General features: G+C 40.0%; 1 protein-coding gene across 1 annotated transcript in view; it reads right to left on the bottom strand.

The window, feature by feature from the left end:
• The window catches only part of PRKAR2A (protein kinase cAMP-dependent type II regulatory subunit alpha), a 58,522-nt gene that overhangs the window by 9,472 nt on the left and 21,556 nt on the right, over positions 1-27,494 (bottom strand). Inside the window, exons 2-6 of the mRNA XM_061472847.1 lie at positions 25,544-25,579; positions 10,291-10,343; positions 8,666-8,749; positions 5,668-5,774; positions 1,415-1,568 (exon numbers count right to left, since the gene is read on the bottom strand). Of these exons, the coding sequence (XP_061328831.1) occupies positions 1,415-1,568; positions 5,668-5,774; positions 8,666-8,749; positions 10,291-10,343; positions 25,544-25,579 (434 nt within the window). The remainder of the gene's footprint in view (positions 1-1,414; positions 1,569-5,667; positions 5,775-8,665; positions 8,750-10,290; positions 10,344-25,543; positions 25,580-27,494) is intronic.

Below are 27,494 nucleotides of genomic sequence, written 5' to 3'. Positions count from 1 at the left end.
TTGTGCCTGAGCCTTCCACCAGGCTTTTGTTGGCCTAAGTCTGAAGTACAGCAGGAGTAATTCACATTTCCTCAATGGCAGATAACCCATGAGCTTTAGCAATGGCTTCTGCAGACTAATGCAAATATGTTTAAATTACATCAGGCACAAAATGGTACAGCAAAACATGGCAATTACAGAGTAACTGGAAGAAATAACTGATGTTTTAGGGCAGGAAAATACAGCTTTAGTTAATAATATATCCACAGGACAGATGACCAGCAAGAGATCCCTCTTCACTACACCCTGGAATTAAGTGAATATAATCACAGAAAAAACAAACCCCAAATTAACTCAATTTGCGCAGTTCTTTTCAAAGGCAAAGGAACAAAGAATCATCATCTCATTTTCCTCCTTTTATGAATGAGCTCAGTTTTCAGGTAGCTGCTTTGTTCCATCTTGTTCAAGAAATCAGATGCTGACATTACTCCCTGGTTGATTTACCAAAAATTTTTCATTTTGGCTCAAAAAGAAAAGGGAAGGGAGGCGGATCTCTCAGCAAGAGCTGAGACTGCATAAGCACGCCATGTGTAGCAGCTTATCGGTCCCATAATGAAGGTCACAACACATGGGCAACCCACAGCGATAGTTGCCAAGGAGCCCAGCGCACACAGAGCATACAACACTTCTGGCTTCAAAGGTTTTGCTGATTGTACAATCCGCTTATTATATGAGCCCTCGAGGATGAGTAAGAGAGCACTGTGAAAATAACCCTACCAAACAGTACAGAGAAAAGGACTAAAAAAGGAAACTCATGTCTACAGCTTCACATTCAACACTGCAGGGCTAGAGACAAAGCAACACCATCAATTTAGCTTGGTATCTCATAGGTCATGCTGACCTGAGAAACTCTTCGAGTGAAACACAAAGGGAGCAGAAACATCATGACAGTTTATTTTGAAGGAAAACAAAGCTCTGGGCAGTTTTCCTAGCTCTTCAAATTACCGGTATCCTCAAGAAGGTATTTAACACTTTCCCATTCCCCTTAAAATGGTAGGAAGGTGAGCTGAGAATAAAGAATGTCCTTTAGATATTTTTTCTCCCTCCCATAACATATGTGCATTAAGTCTTCACTGTCCTCTGCAGGGTGAAAATAAAACCAGCTTTTTCCTGCCCCCTAAACAAAAGTCACAATTATAGCAAATGCAAACTAATCAGAGGGACAGATAAAACTAGTGATAGAGTTTTTATAAACAAGTTGTTCTGTAAAGGTGGTCAAGAAGATTTGCACAGTGGATCTCTTATGTCAGAAGGTGAGATAACAGATCATGATGAAAGAGCTATTAGCACAACAAGCCATACCAAAAGAAGCAGTGGACACAGCAAGTTAAGTGTTTAAAATACTGTGCATATGAGAGCAATCTTCTTTCCTTACCAGTCCCCAGAGGGCTCCTTCTGTGGTGGCAATAATGGTGGCAGCTCTAGGAGTGTTGTACATCAAGGCCAGCTCCCCAAAACTGCCGTGATTATCATAGCAGCCTACACAGCGCGACTGGTCATCTTTTGCTACAACGATATCATACGACCCTCTAGAAAACAATGGCATAGATGTTCTTTATTAGACAACATTTCAGTACAAATGATAAAACCAGCTTTTTGCTGCTACACAAATGGCCCTCTTATTGCTAAGTGAGATGGAACATGCTTTAGTGAGCTTTCCAATTGCCTGATACCAGGCTGCTTCTATCTACACTGTTTTCACAATAATTCTCTCTTTCAAAAGCATTTTACTCCTCACAGAGCTGGGCAGGATCCACTTTGTTTCTTCTGCATAGTATTTTGACATTACTATTGTAATTGTTCTTACAACATGATAGGTAGTTCCATTGTTTTTAACAGTATTTGTCCTTTTACAGCATGTGTGTTACGCAGTGAGGCCTCTCCAGAGTGACTCAGCTCCGTTTATGCCCATTTTCTCAGTGACAGCACTGCTGCAGTACCACTGGGGCACACTCAATCCAACTCCTCACCTGCTCCTATGCTTTGTCTCAACTCCATCTTAAGGGTACATCTATATCACAACCCAAGATGCAATTGTAGCTTGTATCTGCATATGCACATGCTAGATCTAGCTCTTGTATGCGTAACAGTGATGCCATAAAAGCACAGGGATCAGAAGAAGGGGCTTTCTTTATATCCCTGAGATACTGAGTTTTGCAGTGCAAACTGACCAGTCTTCTTATGAGCAGCACATACTGATCCTCAAGCTGAAGGATTTAAAGCTAGTTGAGGAATTTTATCACCATTTTCATTGAGGTGTGACTGCTGAAGAAGGCAGGTTACAGCATGCAGTGCTCAAACTTGAAGAGTTGACAGCCCTGGGGTTGTTAGTTACCTCTGAGAACACTTGCTGCAGCTAAAAACAAAAAACATACCACAGGACAGCTTTATGCCAGCTTCATTTGTAGGTGATCCCCTAAAGTTGACATCACATGAATCAAAGAATTAAAACACATCAAAGTGAGGAAGCTTTGCACAATGACTTGAGAGCTTTTTGCATTAAAGCCTCTGAGATCCAGAGGAAACTTTGGTTATTGGATCAATAGCAGGTGGGCCAGATTCAGACATGTCAGATGATCCAAGAAATGTAGTCTCTCTCTGTCACCCAGAAAGCTAAAGGAGGAAGCTGGGCACAGGAAGACTAAATAGCATCCTTACCAGATACTTTTTACACTCTACTGCTTACTCACACCTAGGAGACAGAGAAAGAAACCAAACAGCATGCTAATAGTAAACTAAATAAGGGTTAGTGTTGATGGAAAAGTTTTGCTGATTCTTCTAATGCTCAAAATCTACTTAACGATTCTCTGAGGGGCACCAGAGGCAACAATCTTCAGAGTTTTTTTCGATCTAGACGAGCCATCTGTGAGCACTTCAAGCAAACCCAACAACCTCTTCCCATCCCTCAGCCTGAAAGTCACTTACCAGTGCCATTTATTTCCAAACAACTACAGCCATGTAAGCTTCAGCCAAGCATTGAGCTGTCTGTGCCCCAAGGACTAAATTGCTGAGGCACCACTGGGTGACCTTGGCTCAGATTTATTGCAGTAAGTGTTACTGAGCTGTGAGACAGTCTGTGAGCTAAAGCCCAGCAAGATAAGAATATAAAGACACAGCCCCAAGTGTAACTAGTGAGATGGCAATTGTTAGGAGCTCAAGGACTCAAGAAAAATACTGACATGAAAAAATATAAAACCCCAAGAAAAAAAAAAAGGCAACTCAGCAAAACTGTGGATCAGTCTGTTCCAAGAAGCACCAGAGACCAACACTGCCCCTCCTGCCTGATGAGTGCTCAATCAGCAGAGACTCATCAGGTGCCTCCTCAGCAGTGATGAGCATACTAATGTTAAGCCATGCAGCACATTTGTCCCAGCTCTCCCTTCCATGGAGTAAACACTAAATAGCTGCTGCATCCTCAAGTTGCATCTGTCCTCCCTGCTGTCCCTTTGCACATAGTCAAAGATCCTCGGATGAAGGGGTCTGGTGAGGAAGTATTACAGCAAAAGACTTTGGAAAAAAGAGATCTGTGCCAGAAAGCCTGCTTTTCTATGTAGACAAGAAGCTAAAGAGTTACACACACAACACAAAGTCACTGTTCATTCAGACAGGAAGAAACTAATCCTCATGGATATTTAGGCGTTCATGACTTATTTTAAGGTAACAAGACATGCTTCTGATGCCTTAAAAGAGCCAGTCTTATGAATTTGTACTTGTAAGCAACTGGAAGTATTTACCTTTCCATAAGCACCAGTATCCTGCTATTCTTTTGCATGAAAAAATGAGGGGGTGGGAGGTGAAGGAAGCACCAGAAGGGAAAATTCATAACTGTAGAATTCTTTCTAATAACTGAATAGCTGACATAAAAGTTACAGCAGAGTCAATGCTTACAGCAAAGGCTGCTCTGCTGTTACTACTCAGTAACACCCAACATAGACTTTCTGCCACATTCTTTTGGCAACACAGAGTGGAGGAATGGAACACTGGTTCATGCTAATGGATGGTATGGTAGAGGACAGCGGAATGGACATATGGTCAGAATCCATTTGAGATGGCAAGAAATGCAAGAAATTGCAAAATGGCACCTTAAACTCTGCAAGTACATATCCCATAACAAACAGAAGCAAACTAACCACAGGTCTCTCTGAAGTCAGTAATTAAAACTAACTGGACAAAGTCCAGGTTATTTCATGATAGCCTCTGCCGTGGATTCTAATGTCCTGTATTCTCCTTCCCCAGAGATTTCTATTGCGGCTCTTCACCCTCCTTCCTTCAGTAAAGACACAGTGTCTACAGACGGCATATAACATAGAACACAGAATAGTGTAATACAGAATCACAGAACAATTAGGGTTGGAAAGGACCTTAAGATTATCAAGTTCCAACACCCTGCCATGGGCAGGGACACCTTACACTAAACCATGTCTGTTCGAGCCTTGAACACTGCCAGGGATGGAGCATTCACAACTTCCCTGGGCAACCCATTCCAGTGGCTCACCACCCTCACAGTAAAGAATTTCTTCCTTATATCCAATCTAAACTTCCCCTTGTTTTAACCCGTTACCCCTTGTCCTACCACTACAGTCCCTAACAAACAGTCCATCCCCAGCATCCCTATAGGCCCCCTTCAGATACTGGAAGGCTGCTATGAGGTCTCCACGCAGCCTTCTCTTCTCCAGGCTGAACAGCCCCAACTTTCTCAGCCTATCTTCATAGGGGAGGTGCTCCAGTCCCCTTATCATCCTGACTGCCATGATCTTTCAAATATGATGGACAATGGCTTAGCAACTTCATTCACCTGCTCCTTCAGGACCTGTGGATGGATTTCATCAGGCCCCATGGACTTGTGCACGTTCAGGTTCTTAAGATGGTCTCGAATCTGATCCTCTCCTACAGTGAGCTTAGGGTCTTCATTCACACAGCCCCTGCATCTGCCTTCCAAGACCTGAGTGGTGCGGTCAGAGCATTTGCCAGTGAAGACTGAGGCAAAGAAGTCATTCAGAACCTCAGCCTTCTCCAAATCCAGGGTAGCCAGTTCTCCCCGTAGCTTCTGGAGGGCCCACGTTGTCCCTAATCCATCTTTATTTGCTACATACCTATAGAAGGCCTTCCTGTTATCTTTCACATCCCTTGCCAGACTCAGTTCTTACTGGCCCTTAGCTTTCCTGACCTGGTCCCTAGCTTCCTGGACAACATTCCTGTATTCTTCCCAGACCGCCCATCTTTGCTTCCACCTTCTATAAGCCTCTTTTCCCCCCCCCCTCTAAGTTTCCTCAGCAAGCATATGTTTGGTTTTAAGCTATGCATTTGCTGATGAGTACAAAAGCTAAACTGAACAAATCATTGGCAAGCTGACGCTACCACCATTCCTCAGAGAAAGCGGTATTTGAATTTTTATGCAACTACATACAATGTATTAAAACCTAGCAGGTTTGAAATGTCCACCTCTGTCAAATTTGATTGTGCCTGGGAAAATGATCCAAAAGTCAGTGTGGGCCTAAAGGGGAAAATGGAAAGATCAAAGTAAAAGGCAATGACTGCAAAAAGCCAGTTTCTTTCAGAAACTGTCCCTGCCATTTCTAAGAAACTGAAAAGAAACAAACTCCACATTTCAAAGTCACAGCTGCTTACCGCTCAATGACATAGAAGTTGTCTCCATCATCACCTTGGTCAATCACATGTTCCTGAGGTGCCACCTTCCTCTCAAACATGGCATCAAGGACCTGAGACAGCTGCTCCTATAACACAAAGAGCAGGAGAAAAGAAAAAAAAAAAAATACATTTTGAAAACCTTCAGGAAATGGACCTTAGCATTATTGCTCGACACGGGCGAGTTCATGTGACTTGATCTGGATAGTGAAGTGCAACACACATCGCACTGTGTTTACGGTAGGGTAATACAAGTAATATTGATATTAATGTTGATTGCCACTAACACCTCATGTGTTTCCAGCTGATTAATGTAAGTTCAATAATGCAAACATTGATACTTCCGTTACAGAAGAACCATTATCTCAAATTCAGGTCCAAATGGCTTAACCTACGCATACCATTTCAGTGCCAAAGCGCACATGTACAGAAAGCTCTTTTGGTATAATCTGACACAGCTTCTCTGCAATGGAAACATGCTGATTTATGTCTACAGTACATATATTTCATTATATGTATGACTAGAAACTGCACCATGATTTATGAGTCACTTATATGTACTGTCATCACTGAAGAGCCTCCATCATGATCAGGACTGTAGTGAACAAGACTCTGTACAGAGTTATGTCCCTGCATAGTCTGCATATTAGGGAACCTGCAATCCCAGCACAAGACGAGATCAGACAGGTGCAGATGGGGAGCACATACAGAAAATGGGATAGTGTTGGTCTGCACCAGACTCAGGCTGGGTTTCTCTGATGAGCCATGATTAAACGTGTTTTGTAGGCAACACAGGCAGGGAAAGCCAAGAGAAACAATGCCATGTAAGTACCTTGCCTCAATGCTGACCTGCTTTACCATCTTCATTATTCCAAAGTCCATTAACAATAGACTTTCATTGCATTTCAAAGTTGAAGATGAATATCACAGCTGAGTTTCCAAAAACATACTGCATGAACATTAAAACTAGTCTTTATGCTGCTAGGTATACTTGAAGTATTTACTACACTCTAAATTCAGAATAATCATTTCAGCCTCAGCAGGCACCACTATATTGAAAATATCTTCACTAGAATCCTGGTTTCTTGGCTTTAAAAACTCTCCTGATATTTAAGCTAAACAATTATTGCATGAAAGCCATTTATTTTAACCACCTATTTCACAGCATGCATTTTAACAGTTGTCAGGAAACAAGCAATGCAGATTCTAAAAAGCTTTTTAAAAACACTGTAACTCAATAATGTTTTATTTGGAGGATAAACAGGAAAAGACTCATTTTAAGTAAATAAAACATTGGGCTCTTCTGTCATCAAAAGGACAAGCTTCATCAGATTTCTGAAGTGTAAAAAAACCCTCCTGGTTTAAATCTGGGGCAACAGTCACTGCTCTCACCCAGTACAAAATTCAGTTGTAACTAGGATTCTACAGATAAGACATTGTGGAGCCTACGCATGATATATCATACAGAGCATGATACATCATAGCAGGAGAGAAGTCACCTACTCCCCTAGCACTGTATATTGACACATAAATCAAGTTTATCATTGGAGATACTCCAAATCTCAGGGTAAAAACGCTGTGACAGTCTGAAATTATTTGAGCTCTTGGGGTCTGTACAGCAACCAAGAACTGGAGAACTTCCTGGTTTTCAAGGAAAACTGAGCAGCACTTTTCAAGCCGTAAGCTAATGCATCCGCTCTTTTGCATTACACAGAGGCAAAGCTAATGATTCAAACCCAGGAATCTCCAGGACCCAGCACTGCTCTTAGAGCTTTTATTTTCCCCAACCTGCAGTAGTTTTCTTGGAAACCCGACAGTTCTGTTTTCGTGGAAACACCAGACCCGAGGTGAGATGCATTTATCTTACAGCCTCTCTGAGGCTGGATTAGAGATCTCCAAACGTCTGTTCCTGACCTACGGTCCTCATTAAAAGATTCTTACCAATTAAAATTTCAAAGTGCAAGCAACAACCATCATTAAAACGCAGTGCTGAGGCAATGAGTAATTAATAACCAACTTCAGCAATAAAAATCAGTAAGAACAGGAGCAACCTAAAAACATTAATTTACATTCATTTACAGAAAGTTTACAGACATATTGGCATTTCAGGAAATGGTGCAACAATCTGAAATCATGCAAATACGTAACATTCAATATCACAACTGTGTGATTTCCTTTTTAAATCACCCATAAAATTATGAGCTATTTCCTAGGAAAAATGAAATCAGGTGAAATGGTACCCAAGAAAAGATAACATCTCATTGAAAGATAAGCAAAAGAATCAAAACCAGAACAAACCCAAAAACCTTTTCTCTAACAGGAAGAAAAACAAAATGGAATTCTCAAGAGGAATCTGAAAATGATGGTAACTGACAACTTGACATAGAATCATAGAATAGTTAGGGTTGGAAAGGACCTTAAGATCATCAGGTTCCAACCCCCCCTGCCATGGGCAGGGACATCTCACACTAAACCATCTCACCCAAGGCTCTGTGCAACCTGGCCTTGAACACTGCCAGGGATGGAGCATTCACAACTTCCCTGGGCAACCCATTCCAGTGCCTCACCACCCTCACAGTAAAGAATTTCTTCCTTATATCCAATCTAAACTTCCCCCATTTAAGTTTTAACCTGTTACTCCTTGTCCTATCACTACAGTCCCTAATGAAGAGTCCCTCCTCAGCATCCCTACAGGGCCCCTTCAGATACTGGAAGGCTGCTATGAGGTCTCCACGCAGCCTTCTCTTCTCCAGGCTGAAAGCCCCAGCTTTATCAGCCTATCTTCATACAGGAGGTGTTCCAGCCCCCTGATCGTGTTTAGATTGTTCACTGGTTGCTCATCTCCAAACATATGCCCCAGCCCAGCCTGCCTATAGTTAATGATTCATGAACTATCACAGTGCAAACAAGTGTCTGGACTGTTAGGTCATGCTATTACCTGTATCTACAAACCATCGACTCCAGTTAAGAATAGAATTACCTGATCGAGGTTTTTGAAGAGAAGGATATCTTTACATGCTTCCTGCAGTCGGCATCGCTGTTCATCAGTTTTTGGATGAACTATCTTTAAAAGAAAAGTAAAACAAATGTCATGACAACCAAGAAATATGATTACTGACTGAACCTGCACTTCAGAGGGAAAATGCAGAACATAATTCAACAGTATAAAAGTATACAGCTCCTGTGTTGTTTGCATAAACAGCATTTATGCATTTTATACATGTAAATATGTATGTATGTATTATTCTGACAACTAACACATGGAAGATAACAGTCAAGACAGACAAGAAAGAAGGATGCCTTTTCCTTCCCTTTCCCTTCTAAGCCACCCACAGATACAGTCAAGGTGTGAGCATTTGGAACAGAGGAAAAGGAAACAACTTTCTTCCTAAACTCTGGCTATTTTAATCCCAATATGTTTATTGTTACCATGCAGATAGTTTGCATGATTTATGATACGTATATATCTCAGCCCATCTAATAACAGAAGTTACTTAAGAAGCACCTAGAGTTGTTTCCCCAACAAAATGACTTTAATAAAAGCTTTGCTGTTTGAGAGATTTTTTTTTTTCCTACTTCTTTCCAATTATAAACATCTCATCAGGTTAAAGGAACCAACACTCATTATGCTGTAAGAATGTTTAGATGTGTTTTATTGGCAGCTAATTATGAAATCATATAGATAAAAATATTTATTACCTCACATTCATTGCATCAACTATATTTCTGGAATAACAAGGATTCCAGAACAAGTTACATCAGTAGGGTTATCTAAAAATTAATTGAAAGTTAAGTAGAGCTCAGATCCTTGTTTTAAAAGAAAATCAGCAGTCTGGAAAATGAAGACTTTTGATGGAATAAATGCATCCAAGTTTAAAAACATTTGGATGATCAGACACACTCATAATCTTCTCTTTTTATTTTTATAGCATCTTATGTATTAAATACCTTCTTTTTAAGAGAAATTAAATTAGACTTAGATTTTCATTGCAGAAGCGTAAGCATCCTTGAAATGGAATCTGGAAAAGGAACACCAGAAGTCCAGAGAGGAAAACGTGAACTCTCACCAGCTAGGCTACAGAATTTACTCACATAAAGAAATACAATTCCAATATGTGGACTTGCAATTCCTAGAAATTCCCAGCTTTTAAAACCAACAAAAGAACAGCTGGAGACAACTTCAAAATATTTCAGTGAAGCATTTCTCCTTCCCAGGCAGAACTGCTCTGACAGGGCAATAATAAGCATAGGAGGAATTTTAAGCACCCATGAAGAAACAGCTGTGGTCAAGCTTAACTAATTCTTTACAACAGCATCGATCGATGCTCTAGGAATTGCCTCAATGAGCCTTTAAGACAATTAAGAAAGGAAAATATCCAACATTTTAAAGGTAGGCTTAAGCACAGCTCTTGAGTCCTCTGAAGTGAAACTATATTAAAGCTACAGTGAGTAAATATGTGCATGAGCCAAAGTGGCCCTAAATTTCAGAGCAATGTCACATTGTCAGTGTCAGCATGCCACGCACAAGTCGTAGTGAAAGGGTGATGTACAGACATCTGCTGTCAAACTGCAGGGAGAAGCATGCACGATGCAATTCATTCTTACCTTTTGTTCTGTGTCTTCTTCCTCTTCATCTGGATTGAAAGCTTCAGCACAAACTTGGAAGAAAAAGAGAAAGTGAATTAATAAAAAGAAGCAATTACATGAGAACAAACAATCTGAATTCCTTTCTTCTACATTTTATTTTTCTACAGGGAGAACAAACTCACTTCTGGTGATTTTCAATTTTTATTAAAGCACAACAGTCTCCATTCAAAGTTATTTACAAACATCTGTAAAACGCAGGGGAAGAACACCACAGCTTCACTGCTCTGCTCTTGCAGTGCAATGTATATAGCAAAAAACACAAAAAGGAAATAGTACAAGAAGGCATGTGGCATTCCTCCACCTCAAGTCAGATTTGCAAATGACTGTCCGTATTTTGGGGTATTTTTCAATACAGTGAAATCACATTTGCACACAATTTAACCTGGGAAATGGTCAATCAGTTTGCCCATAGAATATCCTATGCCAAAACATAATGTTTAGTTCCCTTCCAACTACCTCCTGTATCTTACCACATTTGCATCAAATGAATGTCAAGTTAGGGTAGAAAAACTTTTAAAAACACACAATTCTTATTGTTCTTTTTTAAAAGGACAGGAACATTTGTGGAAACCATATTCTGGAGTGCACAGGAACAAGGCTCTGCCAAACATGCCAATATAACTACAGGATCAATGCAATGATAATGGTGAGCTGCTGAAATTTCAGGCCATTTTTGTTCAATTTAGTGCTTCAGAAAAGGCTGATCTTCACTTAACAGTTACACTGTTATACTGTTCTACAATGCTAAACAGACACCTCTGTGCCAAAGTCTAGCAAAAAGTCTAGCTCAGACTTTCTTATTAATTCAGGGACATTTGCAGATCTTCCATGTCAAAGTAAACTCTACATTCTAACTACCTGCATAAAGTGAGGGTCAGCCTGGTTTTCATGTTACTTTAGTAAGTGGCATCTTACTTCTAAGGCTACATGTTACTTGTAAGGTTTTACAAGCAAACAAAGAAGCATTTTTCTTTGTACTTTATCCACCATCCTGACAATACTGAATGCTTGGCAGAAGGCCCAGGAGTTCACTACAATGACATCTAACTGCTGCATGGACTTCAAAAGTATATACATATAGAGAGAGAAAAAGAAGCAGATTAAAAAAAAAGAACTAAATCTCAAGGGTCAAGCATTCAGCAATTTGCAAATTATTTGAAAAGGCACACAGGACTATTGACCTTGTCATCATACTTTCAAAAGCACTATGGAATGCACAAGTCCAGCATAATTTCCTAGGAAAGACTTGCCTCCCTCCTCAAAAGGTACATGTCCTTCCTAGTAATCTTGATTTTCATAGAATCACAGAATGGTTTGGGTTGGAAGGGACCTTAAAGCTCATCCTGTTCCAACCCCTGCCACAGGCAGGGACACCTTCCACTAGAGCAGCTTGCTCCAAGCCCCTGTGTCCAACCTGGCCTTGAACACTGCCAGGGGATGGGGCAGCCACAGCTTCTCTGGGCACCCTGTGCCAGTGCCTCTGCACCTTTCAGAGGGAACAGCTTCTGCCTAAAATCTAATCTAAAGTCTCTCCTTCAAAACGTTTCACATTATCTGTGCTCAAGCTGTGCTGCTTCTCTGACTGAAAAGAACCTCCATAACTACCCTGCACTCTGCCAAGCCCTGTCAGAAATCCACGGAAGTTAATCTCAGGACTCCTGAAGGTTAGTCATTTGTGGGTTATAGTACAGCCAGTCCCAAGGGAAAACCATTTGCTCTTTCACCTTGACACAGTGAAAACATACTTATTTTATACATGACTGAATTCACATTTACTAACTATTTCAGTGTCCCAGTAGAACAGGAACTCCAAGGCAAGCTTATTCTCACAATATTATCCCGCAGAAGTATGTTCGGCAGCATCTTTTTAGACTCATTGAAGCAGAAGGGATCTCTCTCTGAAGGTCATACAGTCCAACCTACCCTTTCAAGGAGAGCTACTTGCAATGCTAGATGGATGCTGACCTGGAAACCTCCCTGGGAGAAGATTGTATATCTCTGACTAACCTGCTCCACTGCTCCACCATCCTCCTGTGCAAGTAGTTTTTCTTAATGTGCAACCTAAAGCTTACAAATATCTTGGTATCATTTGAAGTGACTTCTGAAATCACACCTTTATTATGTGAGATTTTCAGCACATCTCTGCCCTTGAGCAAAGGCCAAGCACAAATGCATCAGTGAAAGTTATGTACAAGCGTGACACACACCCCGATTACGTACTCCCATTAACTACAGCTATATCAGCATATATCATGCAGACCAAGCTTCCTGCCAAATCAACCCACATAGTTCAAGTAGCTTTGGAACACAAAAACCAGTTTTCAGTTTTAAGAAACTTTAAGATAAAAAGACATTCCTGCTTTTATCCTACCATCTACATTTAGTCTTTCTTAGCTTCTAAAACTAAACAGCTAGTTTAGTTTTTCCCTTCACACGGCATCTTCTTTGGCTTTCAAGAACAGGCACATCTGTTAACATTTCTGAAGGCTCAGAAATGATACAACTCAATCGCTGTTTTGTTACGCAGGTGACAGAATCTGAAAGCAACAAAGATCTTTCTAGCTGCAGCAATAACTTAAGCAGTGAATGGGATGGGGGGGGGGGGGGGGGGGGGGAGAAGGGTGGGGAGAGAGGAGAAGTAGCAAGAAAACTTTGCCAGTACAAAGACCACCTTTGTTTATGCAAGTTTTAACTGCTCCCAAAAATAATACTGTTCTGCAAAATACAGGTTTTGTCAAAATCAAAGTCCTTGCACTCCATGTGAATCAGCATTTAGCTCCCATAAGCAAATACAGCCTTTGTGAGAAACAGAGAGTCTAAACACCACTGCTACTCTTCTTCAAAATAGCAGCCAAAAGGCTACGGCCTGAAAACCTTCAGACACAAACAAGAGGAGGAAATGAAAAAATTATGTTTTAGGTAAGGTGAATGCATTAATATTTCTGTTGTTAACGGAAGTAACAATGACATGCTCTGTCATTACCTCTTTGCAATTTTGGATAGCACTTTTTGTGCTCCTGAGTGAAATCCTGGTCACTTGTCCTTACTTATGAGGATGCTTCACTTCCAACTCCCCACCTGATTTCATGAGACCCATTAATGAAAATCCACCCAGAGCATCATAGAATCCCAGACTGGTTTGTGTCAGAAGGGACCTTAAAGCTCATCCTGTTCCAACCTCCTGCCACAGGCAGGGACACCTTCCACTAGAGCAGCTTGCTCCAAGCCCCTGTGTCCAACCTGGCCTTGAACACTGCCAGGGATGGGGATGGGGCAGCCACAGCTTCTCTGGGCACCCTGTGCCAGCGCCTCAGCACCCTCACAGGGAAGAGCGTCTGACTAAGAGAGCTCATCTCAATCTCCCCTCCGGCAGGTTAAAGTTGTTCCCCCTTGTTCTGATGTCCTTATACATGCAGAGCAATTTTTGCAGTTGTTGACCTGGATCAGTAATCTCGCACCATGTTTCAGTTGATGTTCTTCACATTAGAGTTTGACAAAGCTTCAAACATTTTTAAGTCTGCCTCCCAAAGGACAGACGCAAAGCCTCTTCTGGAAGCACTATGCCAGCTGGAAAGGTGACCACTTCCAGTGGCTTGTCATTCCCTCTTTGACAGCTGAGTTGCTAAAGCAGACCCTTCCAAAATGATGCAGTCAAGAGAAACTTTAGAAGCTTAAACAGCATGTATACATAGGTCTTTGCTGGCACAGCTCAACATGATTTTCTGCACTTGGGAAACAACTTCAAGTTGTCTCACTTCTGTTGCTGGATAGCTCAGAACTTTTTTGTTTAGAAATTTCACTTCGTTTCCTGAGTTAAAGATCTCACCAAGTCAGAGCAGTTGACAGATTTATACCTCGATCCAGCAAGTGGGAAACAGAACCTGCAACCATTTGCACTACCTGAACAGAGATAACTGAATGAAAAGCAACACTGAAACCTGAAAGCCAGCTAAGCCATCTGCAATAAAGTCAGGGTGTTTCATCTTTCAATTCCCTAATGGGAACTGACTGAAATCAAGTGTAAATATTTAGTTTAAAATGTCATTGCACCAGCCCAAAACTTGGATCTCAGGTCTTAAAAGACTGGTCTTCCTCTTTTACTTGAGATACCACATGAAAATCCCCTGATGCAGGAATGCAGGAGTACCCGCAGCAGTGCCACCTCCCAACTTCATTCTTAGAGAACTAAGAGGCATAACTGAAACATGATGTACAATGACTGTGACTTGAGCAAACAACACCCCCTCAAGTCTTTGTCAAATACCAACGCAGAACATTCAAACATACAACCATTTGCATGGCCATGTACATCAAATCAAGGGTACAATATTGCAGTTGAGAAATATTTAGAAAGAATTATTTTAGGTGGCAAAGGAAAAGAATGGATGTTAAGTTCTGGAAACAGCTTCAAATTTCATCAGTTCAATGGAAATTGAAATAAAATCAACTTTGTTTTATTCACAGCCAGAGCTATTCTGCGTTACAGATTAACTCCAAAGATAAAGTCACTCAGCAAGGCTGTGCCAAACCAGCTCAGTCCAGCCAGGATTACAGGTTCAGGCTCAGCTCCATGCGTGGTCCCAAATCCTGCTCAGGTTGGAAAGCTGCACAGACTGTTTTGTCAGGCAGAGAAGCCTATGAGACACTGATAAGCCTGTAAGGCCCTTAAATCCTGCACTGTCTCACCCAGCTCTGTGAAAGGCCAGCACTGCCTCTCTGTGCTACTGAACAGACACAGCAAAAAGTGAAAATGTCCACTAGCCTCATCCAAAGCTTTGCTTATACCCCTAATTTGACTTGTAAATAGCCATCTCTGATGGGGATGCTACTGGTATTTCTCAAGGCCCACTACTTGAAAAGAGCAATAAAACGGGCCACAGACAGAGCTGGAAAGGACCCACTCCAGTTCACAGCTACCCCAAGGCATAATTCTGGAGAGACATTAAGAGAACTGGAGAGTGTATTAAAGCACTTGCTTGTCCTTACCTTTAGAAACCTCTGATAACCACTCCCTCAGTATGACTATGTACTTCTCAGTACTGTTATTTAAATCAAACCTCTCCAGCTTGTTTTCTTTCCACACAGACAGAAATGCAACAGTGCCAGTGATAATGGCCTGTGACAAAACTGTAATGCCAGCGTCACACACTCCTGCTTCGTGCTACATTTCAGTCTTGAGTTCATAACAGGCTGCATAATCCATTATAAATGTCACCTTTTGTGATAATGTGCTTTTCATTCTTTGCAGGAAATCAAACTCCACATGCACAGATGTCTCTTCTCCCAAGATGGATATGTATAGACAATATAATAAGCCCTTTAAAATGATGACAACTGGCTGACAGCTATTTCTGCATGTACATTAGGTTTGTATATTCTGAATACATTTTCAGATATTTTTACTAAATTTGTATCAATTAAAATCCACTTTTAAGTATTTATTTAAAAGGCTTCATCGTCAGATACGGAGTAAAGCCATTTTGATGATGCATTAGAGCACAACAGCCATTAAAATGATAAAGCTACAAATTAATTCCCCCACACCATGGGAAGATTTGGCAAAGAATTTAAAATTACAGTTCCCTGGGGCAAACAAGAACTTTCATAATGAAAGACCTACAACAGTAAATGGGAAGTAAATAACCACAGTCTCTCTTTTAGATTTATATCTTTATGTACATATAATGAAACATTACATGCAGACAATATTGCTTCAACTAGATAGTGAAACACAAAGCACCTTTGACTTATGAGACAATGCATTCCTGCTTTCTAGGCTTTGTTCAGGTTTTGGTTTTGTGTTTTGCTTTGCTTAACTCCTGCAACATACAGTATCTAGCGTGGAAACCACCCCAAGTTAACTGATGGGCCTCACTTTGCTACAGCTGCCCCAACACAGAGGCAGAGGCAGGCAGCACTGGGCAAGTAATAGACCAAAGGCTCCTTGGCACATTTGTGAACCTGCTCCTGGGATTCACCATGGAAAGACATTTCCTCTCAAAGCAAGATGCAAACTGCGGCGGGGGGGGGAGGGAGGGATGTATCCTACTGAACATTCAAAAGACAATCCTCAGTCTGAGTACGTTTATTTAAATCCTCCTCCTAACTCAGTAGTAATGAAAACAAAACACAAACCACTTGTGCCAGTCTTAGGCCCTTCTCCTGCCTCTTTGGTATAATCAGATGAACATGACATTTATCTTTTTCTTTCTTTAATTAAAACAACAGCTGTTTGTCATTGTTTGCTTTACGCAGTCACCTGTTTAATTACATAGAGCCACAGCTTTTACTTAATGCATTTACATATGAATTACGCAAAGTGCTTTAGCTTATCCTTCCCCTTTACATGCTCAGGAGCGGTTAAAGGGTCATACCCTTCAACCTCACAGGAGCCAAGGCTGGAGAATAATATTCTGAAGTCATTTTAAGGTCCTTTCCAACCCTAACTATTCTATGGTCCTATGAGGCTAACTTTATCCACAGAATACACCTGTGGCAAAAGTAACTGAATAAAATGCTTCTAGATCATCTAAATACACGTTTGTGAAGACACTCCAGTAATTTTCCATAATTCCTAGACTTATGGAATTTCTGATCATTTGCAATCTTACAGCTTACAGAGGACTTACTGTGAAAGCACTCTGTAGATAAAACCCAGCATTCTGCAAGTAGTCTGAAGAAGCCAAGGGACAAGTTAACGTAATTTCACAGAAACCAGCTGCTAACGGAGCCACAATGAGGGCTCCTGCACTTTGGCTTATTTGTCTCTATGCAGGCTTCTAGTCTCTGTAACACCAGAGCCCAGTATCCCTTCAGACACACCAGTGTGCTCTGGACCTTGCAGTAAGAGGTGAATCTGCATGAAAAACAACAAAAAGCTTTCCATCATGGTAGAGGCCTAATTAAAACTAAGAAAGCCTTCCAGGTAGCAGAGCAAGAGTTCACAGCTTGGACATAGTAACAACCTAACCCAAAATATTGCCCCTTCAATCTTAAACTGTAATTTATAATTTGCTACTTCTTTTTCCAGCTCCCTTTACTACATGTAAACAAGAATCTTTAAATGGCAGCAGGATATTTTAGAGTTAGAAATCATATTTCATTGAGAAATTCAAGTGAAGCAAGCTTTATCCTTGCAGGTTAAGAAATCAGAAGACTGAAATGGATAAACATGCTGCTGACCTTGTTCAAGCCTTCTAAGAGAGCCTTACCGATGAGATAGTCAGCCATAAAAAAGGTCTCTTGGAAAACATGATGCTACTACTATTTCAGAGCACCCGGATTCAGCATTGTAGAAGCTTTCTAATGTAATGAACTTCTGGTTTAACCCATCACATAAATCTTACCATATTTCTAAATGGCTACCAAAGCAAAGCAGATAAAGCCGGAAATTAAACAGCAAAATATTTATGTGCCTTATAAACACAGTGATAGTTTCTCCCAGTTAAAAGCAGCATGGAGACAGTTCATTTTGCATTCAGCTTACATCAAACCATTGCAAGTTCCAAGAAATGGCTCAAATATACAACTTCTAAGAAAGACAGACATGTATCCTACAGGCTTTCAGTTGCAAACAGTAAACAGAAAAGAATCTAGCTGAGGATTAAAACAGAAGTGCTTTTCCAGTCTCGAAATACAAAATTCTTTCATTTTCCAGACCAAGGCATATTTTGCTTTTTGTACTTGCAATCCTGTTATATGAATTGTTAAACCTGTAAATTAGGCACATACAATATTATGAAGAACCACCAGCATCTTGCGAGAAGTGCACCGAAGCACTTGTGTGTTAGAAGAGACATCTAGCAATGAAAATTACCCACATCTCTCCGGCATCAGTCGTGACAGAGAACTGAAGGATGTCGAAGTGTTAGAAGACATTTACAAAATTAATGGTTCAGCAAATCAGGTATCATTATGAAAGAGTGCCTGAGAGTGTCCAAATAGATTAAAAATCACATTACCCCTAACGGAACCAGTAATGCCTATTTACCTGTAGTGACAGGGAATGAGATAAAACAAGGCTGACTTTGACACCAAGGACTGCTCCCAGAGCAGTGATGTGTAAGCTCCCAGGTCCCTGGTCTGCAGGTAAAGCAGCCACCCCATTTCCATGCAGCTACTGAGCAACTCGGATACCCTGGCAATTGCTAGCAATGGGGAAGGGAAAACTATTTGCCTTGGTGCAACTCATCTTCAGGATGAGCCAGCTCTCGACTTCAGTGGCTCACTGAACAAATGGAATTCATTTACAGGAACACACCATTGAAGTATCCTACAGCAAGAGACTAATATTAGGCAGAACTTCATCAGTTAGAACATACGTGCTTTATTATAACCACTTAGTTCTCTGTTCTTCTGTTATAGAGGATTAGCAAGTTTGATAAGATTCTCTCTCCTTTCCATCCCAAAATTTGGGGACATAGGAAAAACATACATTCAGACATGCTAATCCGAATCAGGTAAGTGCTTCAAGGCAGCCATACACCCATGCACAAGCCATCTTCTAAAGCCAAGCCTTGATTTAAGCCTCCCTTTATATGGGAGCATATAAAAGTGCTCACAGCAATTCCTAATTGAGACTGCTGTACACTCATTATATTCCCTGTAGTTAGTTTTTTAGCATGCTGACTAAAAGCTCTGCACTACTTGGAGTACCCACAGCCTCATCAAGCTGTTCTGGTGCTAAAATAAGCGAGTGAAATTACTGAAAATACAAGAGATATCCCTTTATATCAATCGGGTATAGTTAAAATTTTCTGTTCTACATGGACATCTACAAGGCACATTTAATCTGAGGTTACAGCAACCAGAACTTGCCATGAGTGTGTTAATGAGTATAAAAGCATAACATCTATGACTCTGTCTGAAACGTTATATGAAAGAAGAGATAAAGTGCTGCCTTATTCGCAACACAAAGCCCATCAACTCCTGAGGTCACGCCACATACAAATATCACAGCACTATGTCTTCACCAAGCGTAAAATTGCCTTTTTAGCCTGTATTGTGACATGCATGCATACATACATACATACATCCATACATCCTCCAGTGTTTGCTTTCAATTTCTTATGTACAGTGAACCATGTGGGAATATTTTGATGTGGGCTGTAATTCACATGTTAAAAAAAAGTGTGAGTTTAAAGTAAAAGAAGTAAAAAAAAAAAAAAGGCAATTCTCTTTTCCATCCTCCCTCAATGAAAATTCAATCCCAACCCATCAAGAAGTGAGAATTTTTTTTTAATAAAATTTCAAACCAGAAAAAAAAAAAAAAAAAATGAGGGCTGACATTTTCAAAAGTGTTTATGTATCTAAAGATACAGACTAGCATTTACGTAGGCTTTTTAAAGATATTTAATATGAATTACTCAGTTAATCACCTGCACATTTTGCCACCTGAATACTTTTGACAACTGGTTCTTACTGCATTAATCACTTAATAAAAGTGCCTAACTATACCTTATTCTCCCAGCTAATAGGAAGGACTAATTTAGTCCTCCGAGGGCTGGAGCAGCTCTGCTCTGGAGCCAGGCTGAGAGAGCTGGGCTGGTTCAGCCTGGAGATGAAAAGGCTCCTTAAAGGGAGTCCTTAGAGCAGCTCCAGTGCCTAAAGGGGCTACAGGAAACCTGGAGATCAGTCTTGGACAAGGGCCTGTAGGGACAGGACAAGAGGGAATGGCTTTAACCTGCCAGAGGGGAGACTGAGATGAGCTCTTAGGCAGAAGTTCTTCCCTGTGAGGGTGCTGAGGCGCTGGCACAGGGTGCCCAGAAAAGCTGCGGCTGCCCCATCCCTGGCAGAGTTCAAGGCCAGGTTGGACACAGGGGCTTGGAGCAACCTGCTCTAGTGGAAGGCGTCCCTGCCCATGGCAGGGGTTGGAACTGGATGAGCTTTAAGGTCCCTTCCAACATAAACTAGTGTGGGATTCTATGATTTGAGTTAAAACATTTGACTTCAGGTGAACAACTTTTGTTATTTAACACCATAAGCACAATTATCTAGCAAGAATAAGTTTTAAAGAAGAGGAAAAGTTAATAAATTCTACTCCACTTCAGCACTTATATTCACTTGTATTTGCATTGAGTAGATTAGATCAGATTTTGTCTGACCAGGTATTGCACTGATTTAAGTTTTAAATAAGGATGCTCTTTGAGTGCTGTATTTCTCTTCCTGTCACTAAAAAAAATGTAGCAGGATTAATCACAACAATTGTGAAATCCAAGTAATTGTGAAGTCACAACTGTTAATTTCCAAAAATAAGCTTTTAATTACTCACTGGATGCCAATTAGATGCCAAGAATTTTTAAATAAGTCCCAATATTGCAAACAGAAAACAAGGTTAGGGTTTTTTTTAATGAATAATGATTCAGGCACTTTCCTACAGAAGAGCACCCACACAATTTATCAGCACTTTCACTCATCATCCCACACACCTGGCTTTTGCTCATATCAACATTTTTCAAAATGAATTATTTTCACTCTAGTTATGATACCAGTTTTGCAATCATTAGGACTAACAAAAAAAAAAAAGGAGAGAAGCATCAGGTTGTTGCAGTAAGAAAGCTGTTTGTGCCATTTGTATAAATGTGGGGTTTTGCACTCGAAAGTCTTTTACAATTTATCATCTGCCTGAAAACCTTTCAGCAGAAGTTATGAAGCCATCAATTTGGTACAATGGTGAATAATCAATATAGAAATTCATTAAGCAGCTGCAAGAGAAGAAGTCAGATCATGATTTTCAAGTCATCCTCTGGTAATCAGATAGTCTGGTAGTTAGAAAGCAAAGAGTGTGGCACAGAGAAATACAGTCAGTCTTCCTCCCGTGATGGTTTGAAGTGATGTAATTTATCACTGAAGTAGTAGACAGTATCCTGCAAAAGAGTACTCAAAACAACCTCTCAAAACAAGTGTTGCCTCTTGCTTCATTGCTACTATTTAGATGTCCTAATTTATCAGGATCCCAAAACATTATTCTTTACGAAATACTAACATACTGTATGGCAATAATTAATATAAAAACTTGATTAGAAAATTACTTATTTTAAAGCTGCCATTTTGAAAGGCTGAAAGCTACTAAAACGCTACTAAAATACTATGTGTAGTATTATCCATATCCTGACATCTCAGCTTGTCAGGGTGTGAAGAAAATGCTGTATCTGCCCAGAGGGATATCGGACTTTGACAACATATCTATTTTATGAGATGACTGCTCATCTTTAGTAGGAGCCAGAAGAATGAAGAGCTCAAGGTAAAGAGTCCGCCATTGTCAAAATAAAGAACCACCAGTGACTTTGAAGTACTAGCAGTCATACAAATCTCTTAGGGAAGTTTATCTTATGAGGAAAGAAAAAGCCAGAAACTGTCAGGGAATACTGATTTTTACACGTTATTCAAATACAAAAGTCCTTACCAACATCCTCTAAAAACAGCGTGTTAAAATATTACATGAAATGGGGGGGAAGGGGAACCCACAACAATCAAAAAAAAAAACCCAAAACATCAAAACAAAGCCAAACCCAAAGCATACTGTCATATCAGATTGCTACAGAGAAGAGAAACGTCAAAATACTGATTCCAAACCCAACATCTGTTAGGGACACTGACACTGTTAAACGTCACCATCCCCATCAATGTTCACTTTCACTATACATAGGAATTCAGTAACATTCAAACAAAATCATCCTCTACAAATGTAAATATTTATTGACCAGTAATACCTTAGGAGAGGGCGTAGCACCTGATTCCAGGGACAGCAGCTTCAATCCTTCTCACTTCACTGAGTCTCTGCTGAAAGCTGCCCTACCAAAGGGACTAACTTAAATGAGTCTTGTTCACCTCATTACTTTTTATATTAACATGAAAAATCAAAAGCCATGGATCCTGACAGTCATGTTACTTTGCTAGTATAAAATATTAGAGAAATAACTATCACATATTGCTTCCCTAGATTATACAATTCAATTGTATAATCCATACAAAAGGTAGATGTGCATGTCTGATTTCATTTTTGATTCTGTCCTCTTGGTAAGGTGAGCAATTTGGGGCACTGTGGTGCTCTTTAGGAAAAGGAGCACTAACCAGGGCTTTTTCTGCTGTGTTTGGGACAGGGCTTGGTATCCTGAAGGTTGTGGGACATAACTTTTGATGTGCTTCATTCGTGTCAGTTTGTCCCAGGGAGAATTAAAATTGCCACCATCATGACATGATGTTCCTCCTAATTATACCAGGTGACTAAGCGTTCTCTTGAACTACAAAGCTGTTTAGGTTATGGTTGGACTCGATCTTAAAGGTCTGTTTCAACCTAAATGATTAGATGATTCTATGAAATAATTGGATGAAACAGATTAAAACCTTCTGTCCCACGAGTATGGTATAGGTGTAGTATTTTGGCAGATTTTTTTCTACCCCATGAAGAAGTCAGGAAGTCTGCTGGAGACTGGGTGTTCCATGGAATCAATCCAAAGTGCCTAGAAATGGCAATACAAAAATCTAGAAAAAAACACTTTACTTTTCTGCAACACACTAGAACTAAAAGAGGAGAAACTATGCCCAAGTGAAACTATAGTAGGTGTTGCACTCTTCATTCCAAAACCCAATATTAACTTGCACTCATATACTGCCAGGAGCAAAATTCTCCTCAATGTTACATATCAGCTGTTATAGTCGGACAAATAACAATGCTCTGTTCCCTCTAGTTTTGAAATAACTGTGGTATTATTACTTAAAAAAGGAATTATCGCTGATTTCTCCCACCTCCCTGCACCCTGTAGACACTAACCAAGGGCTGAGATGCTCACTAGTATTCCCTGCAGTCTCTTTCACTGCAGGAAATGAAGTGTCTAACAAAGTTTGTCAGGAGCCCCTTATGCTTAGGAGGAAGATCAAGAGATGTAATCAAGGACGTATGAAGTTCGACACAGTCCAACTCTTGGGAAGAAGGCATCTGTATGGTTTTCAGGCCATTCAAACACAAGCCTGGGCAGACTGAGTCAGTCAGCAAACATGTAGCATGAATTACTCACAGTAGCAGAAGGCTCAGAAGCTGCTAATTAACTTAAAACAGCAGCAAGAGAACTGTTCTACTGGGTAATTAGCACTCAAATTGCCTATGGCACCAGTGTATGGCATCCTGTATCTAGATTTTAAAATTATTGTGTTGAGTTGGTTGTTTTTCTTTTTAGTTTCTATATAGGGAGAGCTTCTGATTCTGCAGAGCACTATTTTAATCAAGTCAGCCGCCACCTTTTTATACAAATTAGAACTGACCAACACTGGGGTTTGTTTGCACATCATGGAACCTCAACATGTTACATGGCCAAACATGCTATACACAAGTAGATGTGTAATTCATCAGGTGAATTTCTGGGGAACACCAAGCACTAATTTCTCTTTCTCTCCTAGCATTTCATGGAAAAGACTGTTTCTCTTCATGAGAACACTACTTTACCACTCTGCACGTCTATAAATAATTCCATGGACACGATTCGATAAGTTCCCCTTTTCCAGGATGACCCTCCTGCACAGTTTATAGAGTTTCTCACCCACAGAGCTCTGCTTTGCTGGCTCAGTCTCGGGTCAGCACACAAAGCTGTTTTCTGGTCAAGAAGCAAATGGCATTCCCTGCAGAGCCTTTTAGCTGTCGAACGGACTGGAAAAGCTTAATGCCAAGCCAGCCAACACTATTACCCGCCCCCCCCCCCCCCCCCTTCAGAGAATACATCAACCTAGGAGATGAACAAGTAGCAAATGGTGCAGAAATGGGGAGAATAAATGAGCAGGATGAATTCCCCTGTTCTCAGTACTACAGGGTGAGAAAGAAGCAGTAGTATGTAAGAATGTGCTACTATGATTTATGGAATATGAAAGAAGTATCACCACTTTTGGTCAATGATGTGATAAATGTGGAACTGAAAATCCTTTCTTGTTTTGGACAAGAATAATATAGGCAAGATATGTTTAATGTATTTAACACAGTAAGTAGTAGAACATACATATTCTGTTAGTGTTTGTCTCCATGAGAATTCTAACATGTACTGTACTGAATTATTCTAGCTCTCCCTAGAGCAGCAATGTTATTAAGCATCTGAACATCCTTAATCTAATTGCATGTTAGCAATTCAATTTTACATTTGCTGTTCAGTTGTTCACATTAACCTTTAGACCCTTTCAATGAAGGAACCTGTTTTTTTAACTAAGAATAGCTAAGTACTCTGAAAGCACCCATGTTCTATTTCAGTACTGAAGACACAAAAAGATTACAAGCACCCTCTAATTAAGGCTCAACTTTTTAACTATGTAAAGAAAATAATTTAGCCTTTATTTCAGTTTGAATCTGAGATGTATCCACTTCTTATTTGTAAGATTTTATTCCATCAGCAGGTTCAAGGATGGATTAGTTTAATTAGCATAGAAATTAAAATGTTTTGGGACTCTCCATATTAAGATACTCTACAATCTATGACTTCCACTATTTACTGTCAGAGAATCAAACTCCATCATTCAAGATCCAATTTTGTCTCACCTGAATCCCCCATATAATAACATATCAAAACTACCAGCACTGTCAATTTTTCAGAGTTATAAAGTTCTCATTATATGTACAATTACTTATATGCAGTGGCATAAATGCAGAGTCATACCCTTAATCATACCCAAGCAATTAGTAATAAAGGAACTGAACTCCATAGGCACATAAAATTAAATATGCATTTATTGCATATATATTTATATATTTGAGATATATTAACAACAGTGCCCACCATAACTCTCATAGTGCATATAATCTGACCAAAGAACATGTCAGATCATACACGCAAGTTACAATATGGGTAGACTTCAACTGAAAGCAAGAGAGAAATCACTGAACTGGCAATTTCTATAAAGATACGGCTCAAATCAGAACCGTAACAACTTTCTAGACCAGCTAAATGTTACATTTAAATAAGTAATTTATGCAAACCAATCCATACTGCACTTCAAGTGAAAGTAATACAACTCCCTTTTCACCTATACATAACATGCTGTTCATGTAATGCTGTCCAAAAACTTCAAAAAGCATTTGCTGGTCATAACAGTTCCTCATTAACATGTTTAACATTGGTTAAGGTAGAAAACAAACAAATCTGTGCCTACAGACCAAAGAAAGAGCCACAGATCCAACAACCTCAAGTATCAGTTGCACAAGCACGACACTAAAACACAAAGAGAAACACCATACCTGATACTCTTCTGTTGTACCGGTTAATAAGTGCAGCTGAAAAATAGACAAAAAAATTCTAAATTAGAAATACTGTTTATTATCACAAATTAAAATTTATCACCTCGAATAATCATATTTTTATCACACAAATCCCATGCAAATCTCTAAGAAAAAAACAAAACCCTTCAATATAAAGCTTTCATCTACTTATGTGCCAACCAGTAAGTACTTACTCAGAGTTAAAACCTGAGATTCCAGAAGGATATTCCATTACTTGCCAACATGCAGGGTAAGCAGCTTCGGGATTTTTTAGCCACTTCTGAAAAACACATACCCCTCCAGGGGTTGCCCATCTTAACCTATCGGCAATTCCCAGCCCACTTTACTTAGCTTTATTACAAAACATTCAAGCACTCCAAGTCAGCTGTACCAACATAACACAGAGCAGAGTGATGGAACTTCCTAGCTAAACCATTCCATACACCTATATACAAGCCATGTAACTGCTCAGGCAGCACCCCCATACTAACTCCAGTCATCTATCCTTGACCAAGGCTATTTTCCATAAGGGCACACATTTAAACTGAAAAGTTCTGAGATGGAGGATCCATTGCTTCATTGTTCATGCTGTTAGCAATACAAGGTATTTAAACTTTATCTCTGATTTGGAATGAACTTCCTGACTTTCACTATTTCGACCTTAAGCCAACATTTAGTAAATGGTATTCTTTCCCCCCTCTCACTGTATCCAAGTTCCAGTCTCAAAAACCAATCAACCTATTAAACTTCACCCAGAAAAAAAGCCAAAACACTATGCATCCATTTACCACTAACAACCAAAGAATTTTTTTTCTGAATGCTCCATGCTTTCCCATTCCTCTTCCCTCAACTTCCCTCAATTGTGTTTTTCTTGACACAACCAGTGATCTTCCGATTCCATTCTTTAAATGAAGAAAAATCAGGTGGCCCTTTATACCACATCAAAGCACAAGCATCACAGATCCAGATTTATGAAACACATGCTACCAAAATCTTAATGATACCATAATTTCTTAGAAAATTTTGAGTAACTGAGAATAATATCAGAATAACGGAAAATAAGGTCAAAAGTATCCTCTCGTAGCTTTTGTAATAATAAAGGAAATCAGAAAGGGGGGGGGATAATCAGGGTAACTCCATAAACTTTTCATTCAAATCAATCAACCAGGAGACAATGCTCAGCTTAACAAGAAGAGTTAAAAGAAAGGTATTTTGTATTTTATGACTTGATCAAGACCTAAACTTCTATAGCACAGCATAATCCTTATAAAAGTAACACTGCTGTGTTCTATGCATGAAGCTTGAAGAGGCTCAAAACCACTGAATGATACACCTGGGAACTCAAGAAATTTAATTTTTAAACCTTTAAGCAATTTCTGACAGCAGCAGCCCTTCCTGCAAATAAGGGTAGCATATATTCACTTGTTAAAGGACACCACGAATGCAAGAAGTTTCTATCACCTTAAGGGGAGACAGGCACTTGCAACAGAGCTCCATTCTGGTTTATTAAACAAACAACAAGCTCATGCAAACTGAAGATGTTCATACATTTTGCCCTGTTCTTAACTTTTCCAAGTGGGACTGCCTGTGGCCACCAGCAGCAACAGAACACTGCTCCAACCTTTAATTTGCCTGGCCACAGTACATTCATGCTTATCTCTAGTTTACTGAGCTAGTTCTGAGTAACTACTCGAAGTCGGCAAGCAAGACCTTAAGAAACAGGAAAACTCACAACTAGTAATCTAGAAACACAGGCAGATGCCCACCAGTTTTAAGGTGCTGAAGAACAACAGGACCAAAACCAGTTAGTTCATTTCCCGCTACAGTGATTTATTACAAGAACAATACTAAATTCGAACTAATTAAATAAGTTCACAGCAAAAGCGCCTCCTCTAGGTCATATTTTCAAATGTGTAACTAGTTTCATATA

Source organism: Pezoporus flaviventris, unplaced genomic scaffold (assembly GCF_033815535.1).
Source record: "Pezoporus flaviventris isolate CSIRO_AGI_PZ_B2104156 unplaced genomic scaffold, CSIRO_AGI_Pfla_v1 ptg000073l, whole genome shotgun sequence".
Taxonomy (NCBI): Eukaryota; Metazoa; Chordata; class Aves; order Psittaciformes; family Psittacidae; genus Pezoporus; species Pezoporus flaviventris.
This window is presented reverse-complemented; position numbering and strand designations above follow the sequence as displayed.